Source organism: Mytilus galloprovincialis, chromosome 3 (genome assembly GCF_965363235.1).
Source record: "Mytilus galloprovincialis chromosome 3, xbMytGall1.hap1.1, whole genome shotgun sequence".
Lineage (NCBI taxonomy): Eukaryota > Metazoa > Mollusca > Bivalvia > Mytilida > Mytilidae > Mytilus > Mytilus galloprovincialis.
Window position 1 is genome coordinate 85,883,662 of NC_134840.1, and position 19,817 is coordinate 85,903,478.

At 33.5% G+C, this 19,817-nt stretch overlaps 1 protein-coding gene across 2 annotated transcripts in view; it reads right to left on the reverse strand.

Annotated features, from left to right (window-relative positions):
• LOC143069227 (interferon-induced protein 44-like) overlaps positions 1–19,817 on the reverse strand; it is a 90,274-nt gene that overhangs the window by 70,154 nt on the left and 303 nt on the right. Inside the window, exons 2-4 of one of the 2 annotated variants that reach the window (XM_076243759.1) lie at positions 6,867–6,928; positions 6,231–6,428; positions 22–168 (exon numbers count right to left, since the gene is read on the reverse strand). In XM_076243759.1, coding sequence (XP_076099874.1) covers positions 22–168; positions 6,231–6,428; positions 6,867–6,926 — 405 coding nt within the window. In that variant the 5' untranslated portion in view covers positions 6,927–6,928. Of the gene's footprint in view, positions 1–21; positions 169–6,230; positions 6,429–6,866; positions 6,929–19,817 lie in introns of those variants that run through there. The other variant, XM_076243758.1, reaches the window with a different exon arrangement.

The window sequence follows — 19,817 nt, forward strand, 5'->3', positions numbered from 1 at the left end:
CGATTTAAAATAATTGTTTACCTGGTGGCGATTTGGCACATTCCCATCGAGTAAATAACACATTTCCATTTCATCTACCCCCTGGCCAGCTTCTATTCCTCTAGTATCATGAAGTCGGAAATTCATTGGCTGTCCATTTTTTCCACTTCTTATTTGGTACATCCGATACTAAAAAGAATTTAACAAAGTATATGGAAACAGTTTAAGTTTTTGAACTGTTTCACATGATAAAAGAAACACTCAGGGTATTGTTATTTCAGATATAAGTTCTCAAAAGGAAACAATATATTTTGACCATTGTATTGACATCTTGATTACATAAAATCATTAACAAATTAGCTGGCATTATGATTCAAGTGTAACAAGAAGCATTATAATTTTAAATCGTACAATATGTTGTGTGAACTTATTCATTGATTTCTATGACGTATGTGCATATTCGTTTAAAACAAATATCACAGGAACTTATTTAACTTTCAATGTTAATTAGTACAAAATTCATAGTTATGGTTAAGGAAAAACGTAATTTTAAGAATACAATATGACATTTTGAGAAGCGTTTTTGTTACAAGTTTGAATAAAAGGGGGAAGAAATATACCAAAGGGACAGTCAAACTCATAAATCTAGAATATACTGACAACGCCATGGCTAAAAATAAAAAAAGACAAACAGAAAAACAATAGTAAACATTACACAATACAGAAAACTAAAGAATAAACAACACGAACCCCACCGAAAACTAGGGGTGATCTCATGTGCTCCGGAAGGGTAAGAAGATCTTGCTCCACGTGTGGCACCCGTCGTGTTGCTTATGTGAGAACAAATCCGGTAAATAGTCTAATTCGGTACGTCACATTTATGAAAGGGAAGATGATATTAGTTACGACGTACGGAACATATCCAATATCATTTGTAAAACGGTTATTCCGTAAAGGTCAACCAACTCATGATGGCGCCCGTAAAATTAACGAAGGGATGATTTCAACTTCACCATTTGGAACTCTTGGTTTAATAGATTCCTTGTGAGCAGAAACCTCTATCAAGAAAATCATGATTGGAAATGCAAGCAGGGGAATATCGTATCAATTGGGAGATATATACCCCGTATGCAGGTGCTGCTGGAATGTTCCTACTTAGAAATGGAAAGTTCATAATTGGAAAGCTGAAATCATCTCTTTTGTCGTAAAGTTTTGTTTTCAATCGACCCTCATTGTCAATTTCTAGATGTAAGTCAAGATATGAGGCCGACTTTACTGTATCAGTAGTATCCTTTATCCCTAGTTCGATGGGATATATGCATTCCACATATTCACCAAATTTTTAATTATTAAGCACATCATCTACAAAGCGGAAAGTAGAGTTAAAGGATATTGCTAACTTCTTTTCTTTCTTCCTAAGAAGTCCCTACATGAAGTCAGTCTCATAATAATAAAGAAATAAGTCGGCAAGTAGAGGGGCACAGTTTGTTCCCATTGGAATGCCGACAGTCTGTTGAAAAACACGTCCTTTCAACGTAACAAATATGTTGTCAATCAAGAAATCAAGCATCTGGATAATATCAGTTTCAGAGGATTTTTTGTTTGAATCAGAGTGATTCTTTACAAAGTAGAATTTTGTAAAGCAAAATATAGTCCAATGAAGTATATTACCACAAGACAATATTTAATAACTATGTATCATGAAATATTGTCCTCGTCTATGGAAAAATGTCCAGCGAAGGACAAATTTGCATAGTGAAATTGTGTCTGTATATAGACAATATTTCACAGATGAATACTAGTACAATGGATTTTTGTCTTGTTAAAGGGGGGTTATATTTTGTGTGAACTAAGACAATATTTCATAGATAAATACTATGAAATTGTGTCTTGTTAAAGGGAGGTTATATTTTAGTTATATTTCGTGAGTTTTGAGACAATATTTCATAGACAGATTGTCATGGAATTTTGTCTCATGAACGGGAGGTTATCAACATATATTCATGCATATAGGAATTTTTTTTCTGCAACATTGGGCCTGTGTAGATATTTACAAAATAAGTGATTGTCAGTACATTACTTATAGTTGTACAGTTTAATGTAATAAAAATTAAATCTACGTTACACAATTCTTTAATTTATTAAAATTTAATCATGAATGTAACGCGTCTTCTGATTGGCTGACGGTTTTTTTTTATCAGCCTATATACATAATTAAATCATATGACCGTGACGTCATCAACGTTTTTTCATGGTTTTCTACGGTTTAAAATGGAATTTAGAATTAGATTATAAGAAATGACTGTAATCTTTTTTCTATCTATTCGAAATAACATAAAAAATGTGGTGCACACTGTTAAATAGCCCGCTACGTGCGTTATTCAGTGTGCACCATTTTTTTATGTTATTTCTTTATAGATAGAAAAAAAATTACGGTCATTCCTAAAATGAACCATTTGTAATGTTTCTATGCAAATTTGAAACGGAGTCACTATTATTTATAATATAAATTTTCTACTTTCAAAATAATTTCAGATATAAATCTAAAAAATGGTCATGCTGCAGGCTTGTGTAGTATTTCTTATTGTGAAATAATAAGTTTTAAAATATTCTCAAAGCCAGTTTTTCATAGTAAAGTATTGTCATGAACAGAATTTCATAGTGAAATATTGTCCAGAAGGAGGTGGGGGGGCGGGATGAGGAATACTTTTGTAAAGAGTAGAAAAGTCAAATGTTTCAATACTGTTACAAGATGATTGAGAGTTAGGTGTATGTACTCTAAACGATCTTTGGAATTTTTAAGTATCCACATCTTATTTACGCCACCTCTAGAATAGGCAGTTTCACAATAACTTTGAAGCCCGTCTTTGATTGCTGATAAAATAGATGTTAATAATTTAGAGCGAGGTTTCGTGGAGCACTTGGAAGACCCTGCAATATACCGTTGTTTGTAAGGACACTTATGTAGTTTAGGTATTCAATACTGTGATGGAAGATCAAGTTCTTCATCTTTGGTTGAAATTCCTAAGGAACATAGAACAGACCTATGATTATCCAGGATTTCCTCTTTGATAAGTATCATGAGGGTATATGTTGAGTTTCCAAGTGAATTGTAAATACCTTATTCGTTTATCAAGCAGTTAATGTAATGAGTTTTACACACAAAAACGATGTTGTTTGGGGCTTTTTCTTCGAGGACAACAACATATTTGTCATGGAGGTCTTTAAAGATTGACTAGCATTGGCATTGATAGACCCATTCAGTTTTTTTTTATTCTGATTTTCACAACGATCTCACTACCTTAATCCATTCGAAAAGAATGTCTACGTCTTCCTTCTCGCACTTAGCCCATTGCCTGGCATAATCCTCGTTTTCCATCAAAACTTTAAAGTTGTATTTCCAATTGATGGATTTAGGCCCACGATATTTCGGACGACTTTTCGATAACACATTTCGTAGAAAAGTGTTATTTACAATGTTGAGGTCACCGGTAATAACGTGGCCAGCAGGAATATATGTGAATTGGGAATTAGCATAAGTGCAATCAGGAGGTTTAGACTTGAAGTCGTCAATATCGAGATCCTGCAAAACGTGCAATAGGTTGTGTATAGGTATAAGAAATGATTGGTATAGACTGGTCTTTGAAATAAGGAGGTATTTTCGATTAAAATAATTTATAATGAAGGATATTGCATAAGTTGACGCCATCGAGACCTTCGTTGGCAAAGGAAAGATAAAGGAAAATGGTTTTTTTCTCTTTTTCGTCTTTTCCAATGTGGACTGGCTTGAAAAGTCTGTGACTTGCAATATCCGAAATTATAGCTTCAAGTTTGTATTGGTTTGAATGAGGGTTTGTAACAGTGGATTCCAAACATAAATTGAACAGAGTAACTATATATTTGTTTAATGAAGAATGAATGAGGAGTTTGCATTTCAATTTGAAAAAAATCATAAATACTAGAGTCATCAATTAAGTTTTTTTCATTTGTTGCAAGTCAATTTATCACATAAATCTACAATAAAAATTCCTCGTATTTTCGAAAATTCTACATCAGAAATGATTGCATTAATAGTAATAATTCATCGCATCTATAGTTAAAATGGATCGCTTTCATTTATTTGAACTTAAATGCTGTTTTTGTACATTAAAAAGACATATCACAATGAACATTTGTTGAAACTTAACTTCAAATTAAATATTTTGGTATTTTCGAAATGTAAACAAATACAGTTTTCCCATGATCCTTTATTCTTCAATAGACATATTCGATTATGATAGTGAAAATGAACAAGCTGGGTTCGCACTTTAAACTGCTTATATATCATTTGTAAAATTGATAAAAATTGATACGGAACATATTTATCAACAAAAGTCTTCCAACACCCTTTTTAGAAAAGAGCCAGACGTTAGTTCACAAACTTTATGCTCAGACACTGGTGATATTTTAATACAATATAAGTTAAATACTGAATAAATCACTTTAAACACAGCCATTTTATACGGTACTATAACACATCCGTGATATCGCGGGTCTGTGACTGAATTAAAGAAAATAACTATGCGTAAGCCTAATTTTAGTATTGGTATTGTCATCTGATAAATTCATGCTGATAATAAGATGCACAGTTTTCTCTGCTTTCAACAGCTTTCTGTTTGAACCCGTCGACCTGGACCTTATCAATTATTGGTATTATTAATTTTATTTGAAAAACAAAAGGGCCTGGAAAGGAGTATTTTTTTAATCAACAGCGTTGTCCTTGATAAGTTATTAATAAAGTTGAATTCTTTGATTCGCTGTTTTACGTCATTCCGGCTAACAAATTGAAAACTGAACATGCTGTACGCCTTATTTTAAGTCCAGATTTTTATTATTCATATTTTCATCTTAGAAAGTCATACTGATTAAAATACTTCAATCGGGAACAATGTGACAATGATTGAATTTAGTAGTGTCAACCCTGTGATTACGACCCGTGTTTAGCAAAATCCTAAATACAGCGTTTGGTGGTGCGCCTGTCAGATGCGGAACGTACAGATAAAGTAATAGGTACAAATGTAACAGGTGATCATACTATATTGGTATCGGTATCGGATTCGACCCGGAACTTCTTAATTATTGGCAATATTAATTATGTGGAAAACAAAAGGGTCTGGAGTGGTGTAATTTTTAATCAACATCACTGTTCTATATTACATTGTAGTTATATATAAAGTTGAATTCTTTGATTCATCGTTTTTACGTGATGATGGCTGACAAATTGGACCTTGTTATCTTAGTATTATAGATATTATTGAATTGGTGTTCAATTGGCAATTTGGTTTGTTCGCTCTTCTTTAACTCTGGACAGATGGGCATAAGTGAATTCATAACAAAATGATTTCAGAAAAAAAAAGAAACAAATTAAATTCCATTTGTTGTTCAATCATATTTTTGTTTGTTTGCTAAAGATTGAAGAAACCATTAGGATGTTAATTCGTTGGATAGTTTTAAAAGTTTGAAAACAGCGTTTAACGCGAAGTTGACCTAGGACGATTGTGACTGTTATATGAAGTCCATCTAGTTTTATTATCACAAACTATCTATACTATAAACTTTATATGATGACCCAAATGGACACTCAAATTATATGTGCATTAGATTTGTTATGGGGAGGTGTGTATTTAGTGAAGATAGTTATTATAATAGATCGGTCTAAATATACAAATATATATATTCCTATCGCGTAATATCCTGCTAGTGATCAATTTAAACATTGCCATATAAGCGAGAGGGTTTTTTTTCTAGCCATAAAACCTAGTCCAATCAACTTTTTTGTTTCTTGAACCAAGTCAGGAACATGGCAGTTGTTATGAAATAGTCAGGTTTCAATGTGTGTCGGCGTTTGTTTTTTGGGGGGTTTTGTTTTGTTTTGTTTGTTTTGTTTGTTTTATTTTGTTTAATTGCAGTTCAGTGCTTCTGTTGGTCCCTTTTATTCCTCTTAGAATTGATGTGTTTAGCTAGATTTAGTTTTTAATCGGATTTGTTTTCTCATACGATTTATGCTTTGGAACAGCGATATACTACTGGCGTCTTTATTTAACAACAAAAAGCAGTAGGAAAACTATATACCAGTCTAAATTTGGTTTGTATATATAGCATTGGGTTGTCAACTATGATTGATATACCCTTAATATGTTTTAATAACAATTTAAAGTTTTTACGCTTTTCAAGATAACCTCAAACAGCTGACATTATATATACAAACTTACTTCTGTTGTAAGGCTCTCTTGTGCATTTCCACTACAAGCTTGACTTGTAATATGGCCTTTAAATATTGAGTTGATAGTATTGATGAAACTCGACTTTCCTGAACCAACTTGTCCTACCATTAAAATGCGTGCTTTAGTAAATGCAAATCCCTCTGAGGGTGTGTATCCCTTTGTTTCTTTCTTCAAATCATCCAGAAGCTAAAATGACGAAAAACCCATTCAATGTATGTCTAATTATTCCCAAAATGCTATGTATAATTATGTGCCTAAAAAAGAAAGGAATTAAAAAGCATTATGCTTCAAAAATGGTAGCCATGTTACCAATCAGGAAATGTCAAAATCTTATATTGAGAATGAAAATGGAGAATATGTCAAAAAGGCAATTAAAGAGCAGATAACAGCCAAATGCCAGCAGGTGATCCCTTTTTTTTAGCTGGTCCGTAATTTCAAACTATTTTCTTGGATATTCAAACCGTTCATGTTAAATAAAGACATTTATTGACTTTGAAAATCACCCATATTCCGCCTAAAAGAATAAAATTGGAACAATACTTCGTATCATAAAGTGTAAGGAAGATTATTCCACAAATACTCAACATTTGCACGAAAACGGTATCATATTGTTTTAAATCTTACCTTTGTGTTCCATTTGGGTGTCTTTCTCCAAGGCTCACCACATTTTGCATCAGCAGACATATCTAGTCATTGAATATAAAGTATGTGTTACTGGAAAGACCGACAGTTCCATGTCTTAGATATATCAATGATACGTTAAGCAAGACGAAATTAAGATGTTTTGGTTTTTTTAGAAAGCGATCATTGCTCAACTTGCTTTTGACAATGTTTGTTTGAGGAACTATAATTGAAGACAATCAATGAAAATCTTGATAAATCCTATTAACAAGAAGAAAGCTCATCAAAGATATCAGGTTTATAAAATTATACGCTAAACTGCTTTTTGTTTATAAAAGACTCATGAATGACATTCAAAAGTTGTATTCGATTTTTACAGCACTGGGTCGATACCTCTGCTGGAGGACTATATCAGTGCCCAGTGGTAGCATTAGTACAATAGTTAGTACTATTTAACCTTTTCTAAAATGAAAATTTTTTAAAACTTAAAACAATGAACATGTAAGTTTCAGTAACCATTGGTGGTTATCATGATAAAAGTAATAGCTTTTTCCCAAAAGCTACTCGTCTCTTAGCTGAAATTGGAAAGTGTATGCAAAATTAAAAAAAGGCTTATACAATTTTACTTGTGTATCGGGATAATGTGTCAATACTGGGATGGTGATTTCATAACTCGGGTCTTAATCGTTTGTATCTGCATGTTTATATTTTTTAGATATGTTGTGTTGGTTGTTTGTTTACTTCTTTGTGCTAGAAAAATGTGGCGCTTTCGCATGACTGCTTTTCGTTCATTAAAATTAATATATTGACATTAAATGTGTACAGATTGAAACATAATAAAGTTTAAACATATAAAGTAACACAAGTATATATTTTCAACGATTTTTCATATCTTTTCAAATCATGATAATGTTATAGATTGTAAAGAAGGTGATATGATCTGCAGTGATATTTCAAATTTCAAACACGTTATAAGACATTATACTGTTTAATATTGAATCATTTGTTAATCTTTTACTTGTACATGTCTTCACATCTTTTTACTATACTATTAATGTTGGGTGTCAAAAAGGTCCTTATCGTACTTATCCTTCAAAATTTAACTAACTGAAAAAAACAGTAATATGTAATAGTCCTTTTGTTTTGCGATCATAGTCTCTGTATGTTCAAACTTGTTTTCAAATCTTGCAGAAAATATACAATCCAAATCTATCTTTCAAAATGCTAATAGTATCTTTGAAATTTGTAATGTTCTCTTATTTCGCCTTCTCTATGATTTGAAATGTATATTGAATGAATAAATTAATCTTTATTGCAAAAGCATGGACATGGTATGGCAAAATTTACAACAAATATTACATAATATAAAACATGAAAAGATAGCAGAGAACAATAGTATAATACAATGACATATAAAGTTATGAGACTATATCACAGCGAATATTCCATGCAGTTTTTAAATAGATGCATACTGTGATCGTAAGAGACTTACTACTAAAAGCTTGCAGTAAATTTAATAGTTTGGGATTATTAGATCAAGTTACGAATCAAATCTACTTTAACATCGTTAGGTTGATTTTCTATAGATATAGGAAGATGTGATGTGAGTGCCAATGAGACAACTCTCCATCCAAGTAACAATTTAAAAAGCAAACCAATATAGGTTAAAGTACAGCCTTCAACACGGAGCCTACGGGGCGCCGAATGGGACTCTTGTGGTTTTGTACTCAAAATTCAATTTTGTACGGACAAACGTGACTTTTGTTCAACAAAAATGAGTTCAGTTTAACAAAATTTGTATCATACTATAAATTTAAAATTTTGTCATACAAAATTATCTATCAGCGGACAAAAGTCACTTTTGTCATGACAAAATTCATTTTTTGTTAGACAGACTTGACTTTTGTTACCTAATTTGAAAATTGGGCGACAAAAGTGAATTTTGTATTCAAATTAGTTTAGTTTGGTTTCTGTGAACTAATTTGCATACAAAATCGACTTTTGTTAGACAAAATTGACTTTTGTGAGACAAAATTGACAAAATTGACTTTTGTGAGACAAAGTTGACAAAATTGACCAATGTGATCAACAAAATTGACAAATTTGACTTTTGTGGGACAAAATTGACCAATGTGAGACAAAATTGACCAATGTGAGACAAATTGACTTTTGTCTCAACAAAATTGACAAAATTGAATTTTGTCTCAACAAAATTGACAAAATTGATTTTTGTCTCAACAAAATTGACAAAATTGATTTTGTCTCAACAAAATTGATTTTTGTCTCACGAAAGTCAATTTTGTCTCACGAAAGTCAATTTTGTCTCATAAAGTCAATTTTGTTGTTACAAAAATAGAATTTTGTCGTCACAAAAATGAATTTTGTCGTCACAAAATTGAATTTTGTCGTCACAAAATTGACTTTTGTCTTAACAAAATTGACTTTTGTCTCAAAATTGACTTTTGTCTCAACAAAATTGACTTTTGTCTCAACAAAATTGACAAAATTGACTTTTGTCTCAACAAAATTGACAAAATTGATTTTTGTCTCAACAAAATTGACAAAATTGACTTTTGCCTCAACAAAATTTACAAAATTGACAAAATTGAATTTTGTCTCACAAAATTGAATTTTGTCTCTCAAAATTGAATTTTGTCTCACAAAATTGAATTTCGTCTCACAAAAGTCAATTTTGTTTCACAAAAGTCAATTTTGTCTCACAAAAGTCAATTTTGTCTCACAAAATTGAATCGTACCTCACACAATTGACTTTTGTGATTTAATTTCCATATCAGGTAACAAAAGTCAATTTTGTATGCAAATATGTTTATATTTGCATACCTTTTCGACAAAATTGACTTTTGTCATGACAAATATGAATTTTGTCTACAAAAATGAATTTTGTCATGACAAAAATGAATTTTGTCTACACAAATGAATTTTGTCATCACAAAATTGAAGTTCTCACAAAACAAGTCTGTAACACATAGTTTTGTAAGACAAAAATGATTTTGTTATGACAGAATTGAATTTTGTACAAAACCACAAGAGTCCCATTCGGCGCCCCGTAGAGCCTTGGCTCACACCGAACAACAAGCTATAATGGGCCCCAAAATTACTAGTGTAAAACCATTCGGGAAAACCAACGGTCTAATCTAAATAAACAAAACGAGAAACGAGAAACACGTATATATTACATAAACAAACGACAACTACTGTACATCAGATTCCTGACTTAGGACAAGTGCAAACTTTATATATATATATATATATATATATATATATATATATATATATATATATATAAACGAGTCTAAATTGAAAACTACGTTCAAACCTATGATTGCGTTGGATAAAAACCGCAATTTTTATACGTGTGCATGTCAAACAAATTTCGTTGTAGAAGGGTCTAAAAACAGCACAAACAACATTTTCCAAAAGACCAAAAAAGTGAAAAAGTATATTTCAACAAAACGCATTTGACTAACAGGTCGAACAACTGATGTTCTTTAACCCTGCTGACTGCCATTGACGATTGCCAAATAAAATTGATCACAAGATGTAACAAAATGGATCTGAATATTAATTTAATACGTCACAGAAAGAAAAAAAATTGTTAACTTGTGGCTACGATGTTGTGCCACAAACATTCGGTGTCAATATTTCTTTAGTACACCAGATCTAGATTTCGACAATATATGTCTCTTCAGTGATGTTAGGGATCGAAACGGTATTTGGAAGGCCATATAATTTACTCTCAATTTAAGATTGACTCTTGAATTTTAAGAGACAATATAGGATGAACGGATCATATAAACCGGAGAGAAAATATGATACATGCCCAAACAAAAAATATAAACGAGTCTAAATTGAAAACTACGTTCAAACCTATGATTGCGTTGGATAAAAACCGCAATTTTTATACGTGTGCATGTCAAACAAATTTCGTTGTAGAAGGGTCTAAAAACAGCACAAACAACATTTTCCAAAAGACCAAAAAAGTGAAAAAGTATATTTCAACAAAACGCATTTGACTAACAGGTCGAACAACTGATGTTCTTTAACCCTGCTGACTGCCATTGACGATTGCCAAATAAAATTGATCACAAGATGTAACAAAATGGATCTGAATATTAATTTAATACGTCACAGAAAGAAAAAAAAATGTTAACTTGTGGCTACGATGTTGTGCCACAAACATTCGGTGTCAATATTTCTTTAGTACACCAGATCTAGATTTCGACAATATATGTCTCTTCAGTGATGTTAGGGATCGAAACGGTATTTGGAAGGCCATATAATTTACTCTCAATTTAAGATTGACTCTTGAATTTTAAGAGACAATATAGGATGAACGGATCATATAATATATATATTGCATAAATAGTCAAAAAGTTTGATTTTAAACCTGTTTATTGTTTCACAGTAATATTTCACTTATTTTTATGTTTTTGCTTATATGATAATTGTTTACGTGTTTTAAAAACTACTCTACATCTAAGCCCCAGTCCTACTAGACCACGATCGCACCACGCTCACCGCGATCTAAAATAAATTTAGATCGTGGTGAGGTCGCGGTATAAACGGCATGAAAAGGTTCATTTTCGTTGCTTTCACGATGCTACTACGTCCTAATTACGCTTCTACAACGATCCCGCTACGATTAAACCACGTTCTCACCGCGCTTATTCTGCGACCTCACTACGCTTATAAAGACCTTTCTACGCTCTTCACGCTCCCACTACGACCATACCACGAGTTATCCGATTGCAACACGATCTTACTGCGATTATAGCACGTTCTTACCACGATTATACTACGTTCATACCGCGATCTTACTACGTTATCAGCAATACCGTCAATATCGTGTTTCATATCAATATAGTTCCATTCCTTCTATTTCTGATTAAAACGGAGATTTCTCGGAAACAATACAGTCATGCCACCAAAATCTACTAGAACACATGGGCGTGGTGGTAGGGGTTGATGTAGAGGCAGAAGGAGCAAAGTATGAACGCCATACTAAACTCCAAGAAACTAAAATTAAAAATAGTACAAGACTCCTGACTTGGGACAGACGCAACATTAGTGGGGTTAAACATGTTTGTAAGATCTCAACCCTCCCCCTATACCTCTAGCCAATGAAGAAAAGTAAACGCATAACAATACGCACATTAAAATTCAGTTCAAGAGAAGTCCGAGTCTGATGTCAGAAGATGTGACTAAAGAAAATATTAAACAAAATGACAATAATACATAAATAACAACAGACTACTAGCAGTTAACTGACATGCCAGCTCCAGACTCCAATTAAACTGATACTATATACATAAGTAGTATAAAACTTGTCATCAAGAGATGACCAATCAAACTTTATTACAACCTTTTGCTTGTCCATAAAGCTCAAATGACGATATTTTAGTGAACGATAGCAGAGATGACACAGATGTGTCAATATATATAGGAAGATGTGGTATGAGTGCCGATGAGACAACTCTCCATCAACGTAAACATCTATAAAAGTAAACCATTATAGGCCAAGGTACGGCCTTCAATACGGAGCCTTGGCTCACACCAAACGGCACGCTATAAAGGGCCCAAAAAATACTAATGTTAAACCATTTAAACGGGAAAAACCAACGGTCTAATCTATATAAAAACGAGAAGCATGGTTGAGCCGTTAGAGCAAATGGATGAATACATTCAGACAAACAAAATCTAGGGAGTTTTTTTTTATATATTTTATGTGAAAATGACAATAGAAATGATGGTCGTAGTGTGAACGTAGTAAGGTCGTGAGAAGAGCGTGATAAGGACGGCAAGGGCGTGCTAGAATCGTACTATGGTCATGAACAGCGTAGTAAAGTCGTAGTGGAAGCGTAGTTGGATCGCGGTGAGAACGTGATTGTCGTAGTAAGGTCGTCATAACGTCGCTGTGAGATCGTAGCGCAATCTCTCCGAATAGAATCACGCGTTCGCTACGTTCTCGCTACGATTGTACAGCGATCTTTGCGATCTTAATACGATCTTAGTGCGCTCTCACTACGCTTTTACAACGACATGATTTCGCCACGACCGTACCACGATTGTTTTGAACATGTTCAAAGTTGTCCACGCTCTTCATGATCTTGAAGACCTCACCACGACCGTGGTACGACCTTACTGCGACCTACACGATCATACCACGATCATCAATATTTGCATTTTTTCACAGATCGTAGTGCGATCGTGGCCTAGTGGGACTAGGGTATTATGGGAAGATTAGAGACTTTAAAAAAATATTTATTAATGACATGTCTATGTAGAAGATCGTGAGTTGAACTTTAGAAATAAATTGTTTTGTTTGTTGTTTAATTATGTTGCTGTCTAAATTAATTACATATACTTCCTATCTTCTTGATAGATATTAAGCATTGTTGAAAAATATGATAGCATACATGTATCGTTGCTTTCATCATCTGAGAGTGGTATTATTTTCTTCTTGCAAATTTTTGCCTTTCGATATAATGGACTTCTCTTCTTCATCGTCTGCTGTTTTGATAATGCGAGCTAGACAACGTTCAACCCAGCTAAACCCTACTCTAAAGATCGGGGGACCTAAAATAATAATCATTTGTGGTGAGTCGTAAGAATATGATATTTGATGAGGTCGAGAAATTTCGGTGTTATCTAATTCAAGGTTGAAGATTGAATCAGAAAATAATCTGATGTCGATACCTTTTAACACCTGCAATTAAAACCATTACCTATTCGTCAAAAAATATTATCAACTATGATGAAATAGCAGTACCCTTGCATGATAGCTATGCGTATTTATGCTAATTAAAAAAATATTAATTTATGTGGGTTTATATCATTAATTCGTATATTTTAACAAATTTGATTCGTTTAACTATATTTTCGAAGGTAGAGAAAAACGGCGGATAGCAAAAAGCATATTGCACAGAGCATATTGCACGGTTATTTTTAGAATATCTAAAAACCGATTTTCTTTGTGACGTCATGTAATGAATTTCAGGATATCGTTTTAAAAGCGTTTTGAAACAAATGATATCTGTGATCGATTATTTGACGAAAACAAATCTTAATCTGAGGATATATCGACCCAAAGAAGTATATCGACCTGGGACTTCGTCCTCAGTCAATATACTTCTTTCAGGTCAATATATCCGTGTATCGACCTCATACAAAGGCTATATTTGTATAATATCCTTTTACCAGAGACATATAGGTGTTTTACCGTGAAAAGATCGCACACAGACACCCACCCCCTTTTCGAGATAAACACTGCCATTTATATTGATATTCAAATGAAAATAGTTGGTTTGGATATCTCCCTTTTATATTATCTTGCCATCTATGAACATTGATAATCTAGGCAAGAAAAAAGGGTTTGTCCATAGCTATGATTTCTTGTATAATATGTACGTAGCAGTGAGATTGGATAGAATCATTTGTGTTTACAAGAATTGGGGTCAGGATGTTCGGCTATTGCAATAATATATATCAGTACACAGGTAACACTTATCTATTATGTTTCTTGTATATCGATATATATTATTGGTAATCAGGCAAAATCTAATTGCTAAAATAAAGAGTTCAATTTCGACACTTAATATAAAAAAGAAGATGTGCTATGATTGCCAATGAGACAACTATCCACAAAAGACCAAAATGACACAAACATTAACAACTATAGGTCACCGTACGGTCTTCAACAATGAGCAAAGCCCATACCGCATAGTCAGCTATAAAAGGCCCCGATAAGACAATGTCTTGTCATAATAGAGGCCATCTGGGATGATAGCGGGGGAACTTTGGACTGCCACATGAAAATAAGGGTATACTGGATAGGGACAGACACGCTGTCTTGCAACAGGCCACTTATGGACCCCTCAATGAGTTGTTGCAAGTGTTCTTAACGTGCAAAGAGCGTGGCGCTCTCTTTCCATAAGCGGCATCGGATTTAACGTCCCCATTGTGACCAGACGTGACGACGAACTTGATATATCCCGCACAGCCAAACGGACGCCCCTCTTCTGCAGGCGTTTGACTGCCGGTCGGGAGAAGTCCAAATGACCATATTTCGTTGCCCCAGTCATCCTTGGGGGAACTAAGTTTCGAATTGTCCAAACCAATCAACAAACGTTAGCTATGGTAAAGCTTAGAACAGTATATGACCTGGATAGAGTCAGTCATATCTTCCATTCAGATAGTAAGAAGATTGTCCGTCGTTAAATTCTTAATGTCGTCTCCGCGGAGAAGATAATCAGGGTTTACAAATACAGCGTTTACAGTCATAATTAAAGAAGCATAATGATTGAATCGAGATTTGAAAAAAAACTTATATTTCATATTACTCTATTTCCCTTCTTTATCGAGGTTTTAACGTATATCAATTTCTACTTTGTCAAAATAGAATTCACATTTGACGCACTTGAATTTTTCCCCTTTCTATGATCCACCCGAATATCATATCGTATTTTTTCTGAGACTATTAATTAGTATGAGATAGATTATGTTTAAAACATCATTTTCTTATGTGTCTTCCTTCTCACTATATAAGTTTATTCTATGTCAGGTTGTTGTCTTTTTGACACATTCCCCATTTCCATTCTCAATTTTATTATGTGTGTAACGATTCTAACAAATCGCATTTCACTTTGAATTGAATCATATAAGGGTCAATATTATGCAGTCGGATTGCAAATCTCATAATGGCGTCGCGGATTTTGAAGTCTTAGTCACGTGTTATTCAGTTCAAAAGAGGATTTTTTTATGAACGACAATGACGCCACGAAATGCTTTACCAAATGTATCGTCTGAAAGGCAACTTTCAAGTTTTCACGTCGTTATTGGATTAACATATAAAAAAGAAGATGTGGTATGATTGCCCGTGAATGAGACAACTATCCACAAAAGACCAAAAGGACACATATCAACAACTATAGGTCACCGTAAGGCCTTCAACAATGAGCTGAATGTTGATTTTCGTTGTTTATTTTGTTTTTTGTTTTTGTTTGGAAAAGATGCAAAACGTGCTATGATAGATGTACAATAAACGAAAAGATAAGAAACTGTTTGCTTTTTACAGTATTTTCTAACTTATTTCTGTTAAAATATATTGAGAAATAATATAAGTCGGGACTTGGCAATATGTCTGTCACTTATATATCTTTCTGAGTTGATTAGGCTGTGAGGTCGTTGATACAAATCAGAATGAAGAAACTGAATGGGTCTATCAATACCAATGCCCATTACAATAGCTTATACATCTCGAACACTTACATCAGCAGAGAAGAATTATGCCGTTCTTGAGAAGGAGAGTGTATCCATAATATTTGGTATTAAGAATATATGTATGGACACCCCGAAACAATCATAACCGATCACAAGCCGCTGATAGGTTTATTTCGAGAAGATAAAACTATATACCTACAATGGCTGCATCTCGAATTCAAAGGTGGGCACTGACTTTAGCTGCATAAGAGTACACGATTGTATACAAAGAAGGGAGTCTGAATGGTAATGCGGATGGCTTAAGTAGACTACCGCTGAAAACAAACATTGAAAGGACACCAACGCCAGGTGATACTAAATTATTAATTGAACATTTAGCCACTACGCCAGTTGATGCTTAACAAATTCAAAAGTAACACGCAAAGACACATTACTGTCTATGGTGCTTAGATATATTTTGAATGGATGGCCGTCAAAATGTCCCAGTGAAGACATAAGACCGTATTATAGTAGAAACAAATGAAAATGTGTAGTCAGGATGGATGCATATTGTGGGGAGGAAGAGTAATTATACCACAACCAGGACGTGAAGCCATGTTAAGTGAATTACACCCAGGACATCCAGGGATTACTAGAATAAAAAGTCTAGCAAGAAGCTTTATATGGTGGCTGAGAATGGACAATGACTTGGAATAAACTGTAGTTAATTATTACAGATGTCAGGAAAACCGAAAATTACCAGCAAAACCACCGTTACATCCGTGTGAATATCCGAGCCATCCGTGGTCAAGAATACACATAGACTTTGCAGGACCAGTCATGAACAAATCATTTCTAATTATGGTTTATGCGTATTCAAAATGGATAGACATAAACGTAATGAATTCTACAACATCCGAAGCTACGATAGCAAAACTTCAACAAAGGTTTGCAACTCATGGATTATGTGATCTCATTATAAGTGATAATGGAGCCGCATTTACCTGTAAAAAATTGGCCGATTATGTGAAATCCATGGAGTTGAACATCACATTTCCGCACCGTGGCATCCAACTAGTAATGGTTGTGCTGAACAAGCAGTTCAGAGTTTCAAAGAAGGTATGAAGAAAATCAAAGAAGGAACAGTCCAGGAAAAAGTTGAACCGTTTTATTTTCAACTACCGTATTACGAATCGAGAAACCGCCAAACATGACTGAACAAATGGAACCTAGCTATTCGAAGAGAAAAAGAAAAGAACCGTCGCATTTGAAGGATTTTGTGTTGAAATGAATTGTTGATTTATAAAGAGGCATATATAATCCTCACAACAGTTTGAAGTGCATTAAGTAATTTGCAGTGCATGTGTGTACATATCAATAAGTGTAAGAAATAAAAAGAAGACAAAAGCGAACATTTCTATTTTTATTTTCATAGTAGGACATTATAGTTGCAGTGCAGATAAACTTTAAGGAATGAATCTTTGTGATCTAACATTTTATTTGTTTTCAAACTGATATGGACTTATCAATCAATAGCCATGAAAAGACATAACTTTTCTGTAATTGAGTTAATTTGTTTTTTATTTGTTTTTATCTAAGGCCAGAAAAGTGTTATAAAGTTCACCTCACTTTATTACCGTATCATCTGTTTCAGTATTTATAATTGACAGATAAGCAACTCTCACGTCTGTGCGTTCTTAAATAAACATAATTAACTTCAATCAATTGAATGTTGTCTTTCTGTAGTCTGACCATCAAACGATGTACTTGTTAATAAATTAGTTATAGAAACTGGATTGTATTATTACATAACAAATATATTACACTACGTTAATCTTTAAAGACCCAAATATTGCAAAACACTTATCCTACCTCCATGACAAATATGGTGTTGTCCCCGCAGATAAAGCCCCAAACAACATCGTGTTTGTGTGTAGAACGCAATTTAAATAAACTGCTTGATAAACGAATCAGGTATTGACATATCACTTGGAAACTCAACATATACCCTCATGACACTTACCGAAGAAGAGAGGAAATCCTGGATAATCATAGGTCGGTTCTATGCTCCTTTGGAATTTCAACCAAAGATGAAGAACTGGATCTTCCATCACTGTATTGGATACCTCAACTTCATAAGTGTTCTTACAAACAACGGTATTTTGCTGAGTCTCCCAAGTGCTATACGAAACCTCTTTCAAAATTATTACATCTATTTTATCAGCAATCAAAGACGGATTTCAAAGTTATTGTGAAACTGCCTATTCTAGAGGTGGCGTGATACAGATGTGGATACTAACAAATTCCAAAGATCTTTTAGAGTACATACAATGCAACTCTCTTTCTTCTTGCAATAGTATTAAAACATTTGACCTTTCCATATTCTTAACTAAAAGCCAAATTGAAAGAGTTGGTATTGCTTTGTTTCATAAAAAAAAGAATGGCCAACATAGATACAATTATTTTGTCTTAAGCCCAAGTCCCAATAGACTACGATCGCATCACGCTCAATGCGATCTAAAATATTATAAATTCAGATCGTGCCGTAAGGTCGCGGTATGAGCGACATGAAATGTCTATTTTCGTTGCCTCCACGATGCTACTACGTCCTTATTATGCTTCTATAATGACCCACTACGATTATACCACGTTCTCAAACCGCTTATTCTGCGACCCCACTACGCTTATTATGTTTAAACTGTCTTACTCTTATAGTCCGAGACCACAATTATCGTCCCTTGATTTTCGTTATCCATAGTCTCTAGTGTTGACAGTGGGTTACTTGCCAATATTTTTAATACCCCTTACAAATTTTTTTCTCCAATTTGTATGCCTCAAATTGCAAGTAGGGTTGTAAAATTACACTGTAAAAAATTTGGGTCCATAATTTTAAATGAAAGTAGTGATTTGTCCAGCTAAAAAATGTTACAAATTAGCACTTTGGAAGCTGTCAAAAGATTTCAAGACGCCCTAAATATAAAATTGTCCATATTTGAGTTAGAGCCGTTGAAGTTTGCTATAATTTTAATATAAGTTGTCCCAAAAGTAGTACACAGTAACAACACACTGTAAAAATTTCATTGATAACGCGCAGGTTGGATTTTTTTAATTTTCATTTATGTTCTCAAAGAAATGCACTACGAATTAATTGTGGTCTCGGACCTTATGTGTCGTCCTTCCCATTGTATAAGTTTATGTGTGTACCGATTCTAACAAATCGTATTTCACTTTGAATTGAATCATATTAGGGTCAAGACTATACAGCCGGATTGCAAATCTCATAATTGCGTCGATTTTGAAGTCTTAGTCACATGATATTCAATTCAAAAGATTTATAGTTTATAAATAAAGTTTTAAAGTCCTGCATGATTGCTTTTTCGATATTGACAAGATGATAACTTTCTGATACATACATAATGCAATACATACAGATACCCAGTTAGAACCAGATGATTTAATTTTAGCTCTCAATATGTATGACTGCTGAGAGAACATAAATTCTAAGTCGTTCTTCTTTTGCAATTTTATTCTAAAAAGATGTATGCGTCAAAAGGTACACTGAAATTTGGAAACTTCATGAGGCCTGATGTTTTATTGACAGCATATGTTATACGTAAATCATTCATTTACTGGGAACCAATTATTCAAAAAACAAATATTCGTCTTTTTCTGTTCATGGTTCACTGATTAAGTGTTATGATTTTTGTTTTGATTTTGTATTCACAATAAGGGCAA